General features: G+C 32.4%; 1 protein-coding gene and 1 non-coding gene across 2 annotated transcripts; both read left to right on the forward strand.

Annotated features, from left to right (window-relative positions):
* The first annotated feature begins 225 nt into the window (after positions 1-225).
* LOC116026570 (mitochondrial inner membrane protein OXA1-like) lies at positions 226-7264 on the forward strand. Its single transcript, XM_031267892.1, has 10 exons — positions 226-343; positions 540-1019; positions 1285-1375; positions 3466-3513; positions 3985-4043; positions 4133-4208; positions 5155-5286; positions 5979-6086; positions 6406-6460; positions 6569-7264. Exons 2-10 carry the CDS (start codon positions 556-558, stop codon positions 6841-6843), a joined length of 1308 nt encoding a protein of 435 aa, XP_031123752.1. The 5' UTR covers positions 226-343; positions 540-555; the 3' UTR covers positions 6844-7264.
* A 1699-nt stretch (positions 7265-8963) lies between these two features.
* On the forward strand, positions 8964-9036 carry TRNAA-AGC. Its single transcript has one exon. It is a non-coding gene; the product is annotated as a tRNA-Ala (tRNA).
* Positions 9037-11321: the final 2285 nt, after the last annotated feature.

Raw genomic sequence — 11321 nt, forward strand, 5'->3', positions numbered from 1 at the left:
GCCATTTTACGGGTTACCAAACACCTAAGATCATTCTTCTCGTCCTCCTTTTTTCTAGATAAGTTTACCTTTTGTGGGTTTATGATTTCTCCATTTTTCAGAGAGTTTTCGAGATTATTTTTTACAATTTAAAAATATACATTGGACATTAGTTTCGATAACTAGTTTAATTATATTGGAGTGAACACTAAGAATATAAATTAAAAAGAAGGTTATAAAAACAAAAAACAAACAAACAAACAAAGAGTACATAGAACACTCAACGACTTCAAAAAACTCCCAAACCCTCGCACTCCGGCTCCGCCATTCTGTATGCCCTCAAGGCTGAAGCTGAAGGTCACTGGTAAGTTTTCGATATTGTTTCTGTTTATTTTTCTCTTTCTTTTTCGTAGATTTCCCGGGATCTAAGATACTCCGCATCGTTTTCCTTTTCAATCTCACATCTGTGCTTCACAATTTTGATATGTGGATGATGATCCCAAGTTAAAGACATTTTAGTCGTATTTTTGATCTGGAAGATATGGATTGTGTATGTGTAGAAACCAGGTGTCAATAATGGCTTACAGACGGAGTATATCTACAAGAGCGAAGCTGTTTTACCAGCAACAGCAACAGTTTGCACCATCCTTTTCCCACTTACAGCGCGATGATGATCGGAAAAACCCCCCTGAACCCTTCTCGGAAAATCCTAAAATATTTCGTTATCTTCAGCACAGTTGCTCTGGCTACGGCGTTAGTGGCACCAGAAACTCATTTGTGGACAGGAGATTTTGCATGCCTCCCATGAGTTTGGGGGGTTGTCTGGTCAGGAATATGTCTACTGGTGTTGGAGAGGGAGTGGACAAGATAGAGTATATGTCTGACATTGCGGATGTGCTGAGTGATAAGGCTGTTGAGGTAGTGGCTTCGCAAGCCCCGGCCGTGAATGAGGTGGCAATCGCTGCTGCAGACTCCTTTGTGCCTGTGGCTGCATTGCAGCACTTGATTGATTATGTCCATTGCTATACCGGACTTAATTGGTAATAAATTTCTTCATCTCTTAGTATAAATCTCAAACCTCATCATTACATGTGTCCCTTGTGCTATTTGCTTTGCTTGAATGGTTTGTGAAACCTAGCTTTTAATATAATCAACCGCATGAGTTTAAAGTTCGTGACTTTCAGTAACTCCTGAAATTTTACACTTCAAACGTTCTTAGCATACAAAACCCCTCTAATTAGCTTGTTTTGCATTTTTGGTTTTGCCACGGTCCTGATCACTTTTTCATTACATAACTTTGTTCAGGTGGGCATCAATTATTGCAGCAAGTTTTATGATTAGACTGTTTACTCTACCACTGAATATACATCAGCTCAAAGCCACTTCAAGATTAACTGTGAGTAATATGCATGTTTTCAGGCTTCAGGCTCCAGGCTCTTAGCTTTATTAGCATTTTATGATTTGTACCATTTACTGAGATCTTATGACTGCTACTTTTTTATTTGTGCACATTTCTTACTAAGTCCAGTGTGGAAATCAATGTTGCAATTAGTGTTTTATAGAAATAGGAATTCATTTATTACACTGAAGTCCTCCTTTTTCAATTTATGAATGGTTTCTTACAAGAAATGACCACTATCCAATGCAACAGAGGGAAAATTTGGGGGTTTTCCTATTGTAATAGATTTCGACCTCTTAAAAATCTGTGTAGTAACAAAATACTCTACATCTTCACATGTGCTGGCAGGAAATAGTATTATGTTAAAACCAATAAACCATAAGTCCATAACTCTCAGACTACTATAAATTTGAATTAGTTAAGATCATCTTTGGAGCCATTTTAGTTGATCTACCTTTCTTTCAAGCCAAGTTTTATTGTTGAGCAATTGATATTTGCTCTTTGCATGTTGTTTTAACTCTTAGGTATGAGCGTAAGGCAAAGAGCAAGGTTCATCTTCTATATCTACTAAGAAAAACATACTTTTTTGATGGAGGCTAGTTTATGCAGAGGCACTTGATAAATGGACAATGGTCAAACCTAACTATTGTTATTATATATAACGTTTGTCCAATAGTTTAGATTTGTGATTTGGAAAGCTTGTAGTTGCATTCTAACTGTGTTCTGTCAGTAAAACCATTTGGGATTTACTCCACTCAGAAACAAGAACTGAATCTGACAGATTGTTTGAGATCATGTAGGAGTCATATTTGGCTCTTTACTTGACTTGGTTAGGTACAAACTTGATCTCAACTTGGCCATTTTGAAGACAATATTTTGCTTATAAGCTAAACTATCAAGCATTAGGAAGTAAAACAAGTAAATATTAGCAATAGCATTTGCAGAGCCTACTAAAAGTTCAAGTATTGTTTTCTATAGACAGAGCTTTGGTTGCCTATACTTTCTTATTCTAGCTATGATTAACAGTTTGAAGGATATAATTATATTCTTTTTAGTACTTTAGGACATAATTTCCCCAAAGCTCATTTATCTGAAAACTCTTTAATTGTTCAAAGGAACTCCTTCAGTCCATTGCACATACATACAAACATACATACATACGCAGATTACAAGTTGTTTTGACATATTGAGTCATATGGGATTTCCCTGTTCTCCCAATACCCTCCCCTCACGGCCTCACCCCCTGGTATCACATTTCACTGCAATAAATTAATTGAATCATCCAAAATTTGAAGCATGAAATGCAATAAGATCCATTTTTTAGGGAATTCATCTTACTGCAAATCAATCAATTAGAATAATTTATTAATTTATGGTTGCCTTGGTTGGATTAAAGAAATGTAGTATTCTAGCTACTTTTATAAAATCCGATCAGTAATGTGTGTGTGTGTGTTTTACTCTTTAGTCTTTGTCACATGCATCCACATTGGTCATGCGTCGTTCAACTTTACATGACATATATATAACATTGGTCATGCGTCGTTCAACTTTACATGACATATATATAATTCTGTATTTGCGTCGTTCAACTTTACATGACATATATATAATTCTGTATTCTAGCTACTTTTATAAAATCTGATCAGTAATGTGTGTGTGTGTGTTTTACTCTTTAGTCTTTGTCACATGCATCCACATTGGTCATGCGTCGTTCAACTTTACATGACATATATATAACATTGGTCATGCGTCGTTCAACTTTACATGACATATATATAATTCTGTATTTGCGTCGTTCAACTTTACATGACATATATATAATTCTGTATTTACTTTCATTTTCGTATTTATCTAACCATAGTTTTGGTTTATGAAACTCCTTGTGTCAGACATACTTTTGAATTAACATTTTTCATGCCCATATATGATATACGGAGTATATATTATCTTTTACCACAGTGAACAATATGTGAAAGATATAACTGCCCTTGTTTCATTTATGACCTGCTTGATGCCTTGATATTAATCCTGGTTTTCAAAATCTTAATTTCTTGATTATTCATTGATATTGAATCTCATGTATGCAGCTTTTGAGGCCAAAATTGGATGCAATAAGAGAAGACATGCAAAACAGGGTATGATCACTTGGGGCTTTTCATTATCTTATATCTGAGATTTTCCTGCTATTGGCTATTGCATTACATGAGTTCATCTGAACCATGTTGAGTGCATCCTATTTATGATATCTTTGAGTTTGTATCATCCTTGTTCATGGCTAAATAGTCTTTCAAGCTGATCACTATCACAGTGTCTCCGTATCCTAACTTAGCTGTTCTCTAGCTCTGGAAAAAGGAAGAGTGGAGGTAGATTGATTGCTAGGTTAAAACTTTGCAGTCTAAGGATATGGACATATGGTCACTAGATAATTGAGTTGAGCTGTAACAAGGTCTCTTGTATCACACTTTAGATTCAAAAACAATTCATGGCCTATTGGTTGAGCTTGCCAGTTTGCATATTGTTTTCATGCCTCCACGATTTTTCATTCAAAATCAGTTTTTATAATGTGTAAGACACAAACAAAAGATAACTGGTTTGCTTTTTAACAGGGAATGAGTCCTTCAGCTGTGAGTGAGGGTCAGCAACAAATGAAGAAGCTGTTCAACGAGTATGATAATTTCCATTAGTTTCACCTTTTCAATGTACACTTTTTTAAAATAGAGAGAGATATTATTAATGATGATAAGGGTATTGCAGATATAAAGTCACGCCCTTTACTGCCTTGAAGGGAATTTTTATTCAAGGCCCCATCTTCGTCTGCTTTTTCCTTGCTGTAAGATTGCATTCTCTCTACCAGTTACTCTTTTTGGCTAATTGCATTATTTGGGACTTAATTCTTTTGAGAGTTGTGCAAATAAACTTCAACTTTTCAGCATTATAGTATGAGTTAATTCCATTTTTGGTCCTAGATTTATAGGTGGCATTCCACTTTTAGTTCTTTTTTTTTTTTTTTTTTTTTTTTTTTTTTTTTTTTTGTCCTTTCAAAATATCACCTTTGGTCCTAGTATTATTGTGGCATGACCATTTTCGGTCCTTTATCAACAAAATCGTTTAAATGCACTTAAATACAAGGGCATTTCGGTCTTCAAATAGGGATTTTTTCAAAAAAGTAAAAATAAAAATATAGTGGGTCAACCCATTTTGTTAAAAAAAAAAAGATATCGAAATGCCCATTGTATTTAACGTCATTTCAACGATTTTGTTGACGTAGGACCAAAATGGTCATGTCACAATAATACTAAGACCAAATGTGGATATTCTAATAAAAAAAGACTAGAAGTGTAGTACCACATATAAATCTAGGACCAAAAATGGAATTAACTCTTATAGTATTATACATATTAATCCCAGTTCCCAATCTTTTTAAACTTTAGTAAACTAAGGTTGCTCAAGTAATAGTGTTAATCCTTTGGCTATGTTTACATTGCCATACGAGAAATCCAAATAAAACAATACAAATGAAAATGTGTCTTATTAGAGTCATAATGCTTATGTACATAATATGATCATTTTCATTGAAAAACTAGCATTATTACTCGGAAGCTTTTTACTTTGCAAAGCTTAAAAATTGGGACTTATCTCCGTACTGCTGGAAGTATGACCATAAATGCACAATCGTCAAAACCTTGATCCGAAAATGCAATTTATCTTTTGCTTTTTTTCTCTTAATTTGGTGATTCTATTCCTTTTCTATTTCAAATATATCCATATGTATGCAGGTTTCTAACATGGCAGAAAAAGTCCCTTCTTTTAAAGAAGGTGGAGCATTCTGGTTTACTGATTTGACTACTCCTGACAGCATGTATATTCTTCCAGTTTTAACAGCATTGACATTCTTGATTACAGTGGAGGTGAGATATCTCTTCAGATATATAATTAGGAGTAGTTGTTTCTTTAGAGTGATGGTCAACTTCTCAAAATGCTCTTCATATATCCCAGCGAATGATATACTGAATAGAATTCGTAGTTAGCTTGTGTAATGTTAATTCAAGGATGCCGAATGCATTCTTGATCCTTTATGATTTGTTTTAGTCACCTCTCAATGCCTTCTGAATTCAACTTAATGCATTCAAAAAGTGTGGTTAGATTCTTAAAACAACTTTAATGTGGTTCATGTACAAGAATATTTTAATTGGTTCATGATCATAAAGTGCTAAGAGCAACTCTTAAGTCTTTAACTGACATGGTTTTACCAAAATGTATAAAAGTTTTGGAAGTGCTCTTTGTGGATTGCATATGTTAAAGAGAATGGGGTTTTTTTTGTATAGAACACTCTGTTACTGGGATCTTCAACAGAAAGTACACTTTGAATTTCTTCAACTAAGGGTTTTATGCTAAAATCAGATTTCAATACAACACTGTACAGAGAGAGTAGAGACTAAAATGTTCTGTAACTCACATTATTTTTCCACCAAATATTAGATTTGCTACTGTTGAAGGTATTTAAACAGCATGATTTTAATTTTCTTGCTCCCAGATGCAATGAAACTGCATATTTTTTATTCTCCCACTGATTGTTAACTCAAAGTTGTTCTTTCCTCAGTGTAATGCACAGGAAGGATTGGAAGGAAATCCTGCTGGTCCCACCATTAAGAAAGTTTCAAGAATCTTTGCTCTACTGACTGTCCCATTCACCGCTTCCTTCCCAAAGGTATTTGTCCGAACTTTAGTCATGCAAAATGATGCTTTACAGATATAATCTTTTGGTTAGCATCAACTTTGAATGCTATATAAAGTTCATGTACCCCCATGGCTAAATGGAATGATCCTTCTTTTTCCTTAAAGCTTGGTATTTGTGTGTCCTTTGTCGTTGCACAGCACTATTGTTTCAGGCATAAGAAAGTAGTTTTGTTGTTTATGGAAATATCATGATATTTTATATGCTCTTCTTTTTAAATGTGAGATCTATTTGAAATTTGAGTCGCGGGTGGTCGTACCTAATTTGGTTGGGCCTTTGTCAACCATTGCAGGCAATATTCATGTACTGGATTACCTCCAATCTTTTCTCCCTAACTTATGGAATGGGTGAGTTTTGCTCTACATAGTTTTCGATTTATAATATTTTCTTGTCAAATCAACACAATGTCTCACATAGTCGCATTCCTGTTTAACTTTTGTTGTCTGACATATCAGTACTTAAAAAGCCCGAAATGAAGAAGCTCTTGGGTATACCTATAATCCCCGTGGCACCACCATCTCCTGCCAGTCAAAAACCCGGATTCTCTTTTTTCGAAGCGTTAAACAAGTATTCTGCAGCACAAGCACAACAGCAGGCTCAATCGGCCTCAACTAATGATACATCCAGACCTACAAACCAAAGAGTGCCGCCATCCTCTGTTCTCAGTCAAAGAATCAGAAGCTTAGAGAAACAAGTTAAAGAAAAGAAGAAAGGCGGCAAGAAAAGGTGAGATGAACATGCCAAAACTCAGACAAATTTACAATCTCACTATTGTCTTCTCCTTCAAATTCATTACAAATAATGTTTTTCATCACTTCGTCCATTAAAATGTCCATAATAATTGGATAATGATAGGGAGGAATTTCCAAGATTTTGCCAATTTTGTAGTTTTGTTCCCCATTGAGTGATGGCCTAAGGGAGTTAGGGGGCTTCTTTTATCCTTATATGTAGTCATGTAGACCTCAGCCATAACAATATAGTGATGATAGGAAATTATTGTTGTTTTTATACAATTGTGGTCCTTCTGGGGCCATTGAGAAGGTTTCAGTGGCGTGTGGGATTTATTCATCATTGTAACAATGGAACTTATGAAAGGGCCTTTACAGGCTGAAGAGTAGTGGTTTTTAATTTGTAAGGAAAGCACTTGATGAGTTGATGTTGTCATTTATTAATTTGTTTTTTTTTTTAAAGAAATAATAGTTGGGTACTAAAAATGAAAATGTTATAATATATGAGAGGCCAAAAGTAGAAAATATTTTCTTCAAAATGTATAGAAAGACATCTTGTACTCAAAAAATGTGTCATATGTTTGCCTTTCACAAAGTGACTTTTTCTGAGTTATAGTGATATAATTTACTCTATCAATTATAGATAAATTCATTTTTTTCGTGATTAACCAGCTTGATTGTTGCGCGAGTGGCTATGTACTAGGTTGAGAGTTTAAATCCTTTTGTATGGAAAAACTAATTGGTCAGGATTAGTCTAAATATGGTATGGTACGGGTTTACCGACAAAAAAATAGCTAATATTCTTTAAAAAACCTTTAATTTTTTCTAATTTTTTTAATCACAATCGTAAATAATCACTGAGAATAATCGAGTGCAAAAAGTGAATGCACATATAAGTATATAACAGAGGATTATATTACTGTAACTCACAAAAAGTGTCATTTCACTTGTTTTTATATTCCTTTTTCTTTATAATATTGATATTTTTTCTCAGTATTTATCCAGTATTTAATTAATTATTATAAAAGCAAGAATATATTGCATTGAGTTTTGTCCATCAAACTAAGTTTCCACGCATTTGTTTTCACATTGAGTTTTCTCCTCCCAATTTTCCATGCACATGCTATGATGAATTATATTGACTGGAAGTTTGTAGTTTGTAGAATGGTCCGATAAAGGAAAATTATTCATTCCAAGTCCAATAAATCTCACCAACCAAACAATGTTATACTACCACTAGGATACACCTTGTATTGTGGATCAAGATCTAAAAATTATATATCTGCAGTTAACATGTTGGGTCTTCAGTTAGGTCTTATAACTATGGGAGTGTTGTTAATTGCAACCTATAGGTTTTAAAACTGTCAATTTAGTACTGCAACTATTCAATTTTTCTCAATTTCAGTCACTCCGGCAAAATTGCCATCAGAAAATAGCCAAAAAATTTAATGGGCAAACTAATAAGGGCAATTTAGTCTTTTGGTTATTCTCTTTTCTTTCTCTCCCATTTTATCGCAGAAAGATTCAATTCACCTAAGGGGTTCTAACTCTACTCATCAGTACTCTTCTATTCATACATAGTACTCCGTAATAGATACTTTCTTGTGCCATACTTGGCTAGACACAAGAAAATGAAGGACTTGTGATAGATACTTAGCATGGACACCTAGTCGGCACTCGACACCATGCTAACTTGGTGTCCATGATGATGTATCCATCACATAGCTTCCTCTTGGTTTATGCTCATCATAGTCTGAACATCTCTTTCTCTCCCTCTGTGCGCGTGTTACTTCCTTGTAATCCTTTTTAGGTTAGGATTACAATGTTGGCTTCGTTAAGAATGTAGATTCAGATAGTGATTGCAAATTTTCTCGTAAATCAAAATGAACTTCTAATGTAAGGATAAAGTCAAATGTGGATGCAATCCTAGTCAGATTTAAATTAGCCTTATAGTAGTAGGGATATCATATGCCATGTAAAAGTATTTAAAGATTATTTTTAGAACAAATATACGTTTATTTTGTATTTTAACTAGGATAAAAGTTTATTTCACGCAGATGTATAAATTACAATTAAATCCCACTATTTGATATAACCAATAAGAATAAGCCTTATGCACCAAGGGGATGTAGCTCAGATGGTAGAGCGCTCGCTTAGCATGCGAGAGGTACGGGGATCGATACCCCGCATCTCCATTTTTGGATCTCTCCAAACGAATTCACGCGATACTTGAGACAATTTAGTGCCTAAATTTGCTGAAATTGAAATATAGAAACTAAATTTGATAAAAGTTTAATAATTAAGGGAATAAAATGTATCGGATTTCAAAATTATAAATGAAGGGCTTAATATTTAATTAATAAACTATATTATGATGAGTACTAATAAATACCAATACAAATAAATAAAGAAACAATATACTAAGTGTTTGAGTTAATCTCATATGGGGACTGAGGTCCTTTGAATATAGTGGTTTTGTCAGGTTTAGTCCTAAACTTACTTCCGACTTTCAAATATTATATCAAATATTTAGAGTTTGTATTTTAAGGGGAGGTTTACTTTTTTTTTTTTTTTTTTAATCTCCAATTTTAATTTTTCTTTCTCTCATATCCAATCAATTCAAGTAACGTGCATTTTTCATATATTTATGTAATATATTAATTCAGTTTTGGTGAATGAAATTTAAATATATTTAAAGAACTATATTAAGATTTTTATTATATTCAAAAAATTAAATTTAAAAATTATAAATATTTGTTAAAAAATAAGCGAAAAATAATTTGACTAATAAATAATACATATGTCATATAGAATTTTTTTAAAAAAATGAATAACTTAATTTTTAAATTGTGATTTAAATAGGACATTAATTAATTTTATCTTACATTCTGAGCAATCTCATATTACGTATAAATTATCAACACATTTTCAATTAAGTATCTTGCAGCTTGTTTCATACATGTTGTGTAAGTGAATTGAACTAACTAGTGTACTTGTTAAATAATACAGATAAAAATAATTAATATTTATTTATATCATAAATGCACATATACAAAAACAATTTTACTTAAATAAACAATTTAAAACAAAACCCCGAGTGTTGTTTAGTAAATTAGTCAAGTTTGAAGATATTAGTGTTAGACTTGTTATGTTCATAAACATGTTAGTTTATGTTTATTAAAAAGGTATATATTTAAATGTATATTTAAAAACTCGTTTAATTAATACTCAATATCATTTTATGTATGTTTATGTGTTTTATAAATTTATAATCATTTACTCTCAAAAAAAAATTATAATCATTTTAATATTTAATATTTACATCCAAAATAAATTAAAAGTATTCATTTTAAAACGGTACATTTTTTGTCCCTCCCGTACGGTATGGAAGGGACAATATATGTATTGTTTTGAAAATTGAGGGGCAACATTTACACCACTAATAATTCAGAAATGACATTGATAATTGACATATTATAGAGACGTATAAATTACAATTTTCCTTTTCGTTAACTTTAATTGCTTGTACAACTATAAATGGTCATGAAAGATTGAAAGGAACATCGATAATATGATGTGAAGTTGAAAATTGTGGAATGAATAACATCTTATCATTTTAACATCCGAGATTTGATCCCTGACCATCTATTTTGAATGGTAACAAATGTGTCATCACACTACATAATAGTCATAACATCTTAGGTTGTTCATTGTCTTCAACCTAGCCAATTTTGAATTTTCAAGATGATGTGGAAATTAAAACAAGTATTTTTTTTTCTTTTGTTTTAAATCCACCGTTGCCAGGCCAAGCACCTTGTGCTCAAATGGCATGTAGTGGCCTCCCTCAAATGAAAGGTCATGAGTTCGAGTCTCAATGGAGGAGATATCAAAATTGACTCTTTGTGCTTCAACAAAAACATTAGAGAAATGATAAATTTGATGATGTGAAAGTGAGATTCATTTTTTAAAGTGAGAGAATATTGCAGGAATAAGGATAGCCTTATGATTTAAATAAATTGTAGAAAACTAAATGTAAGAAAGTATATGTTATCTTTTATTTCAATGTCTTTTTTGTCAAAAAATAAAAAAATCGGCCCATGCTAATTTTTTTTTTTTTAAATTCATTTTCCCTATCAATTGATATGAGGCAAATTATTGCATGGACCATGATCCACACAGCTGTGTAGACCAAAAATAAAAAGTACATTATTTTTATACTGAAGGTACATTACTTTTGTATTGTAGGTACATTATTTGATAGTATATATCAAATAATGTACTATCAAATAATGTACCTTCAGTACAAAAATAATATATCCTAAAATAATATACCTTCAGTACAAAAGTAATGTACTTTTGTCAATGCAATAATGATTGTATGATATGACCGAAAGCCCTCACTTTTTACATTTAAAATTAAATATTGTATTAAAGGATATTGTAAAATTGACTGAAATTAAAATTTTTAAATTACAAATTT

This window comes from Ipomoea triloba, chromosome 8, assembly GCF_003576645.1.
Source record: "Ipomoea triloba cultivar NCNSP0323 chromosome 8, ASM357664v1".
Taxonomy (NCBI): Eukaryota; Viridiplantae; Streptophyta; class Magnoliopsida; order Solanales; family Convolvulaceae; genus Ipomoea; species Ipomoea triloba.

Coding starts and splice junctions, on each gene's coding strand:
- LOC116026570 (XM_031267892.1), top strand. CDS start 556: ATGGCTTACAGACGGAGTATATCTACAAGAGCGAAGCTGTTTTACCAG. Junction 5,287..5,978: donor CATTCTTGATTACAGTGGAG/GTGAGATATCTC, acceptor TTCTTTCCTCAG/TGTAATGCACAGGAAGGATT. Junction 6,087..6,405: donor TCACCGCTTCCTTCCCAAAG/GTATTTGTCCGA, acceptor CAACCATTGCAG/GCAATATTCATGTACTGGAT.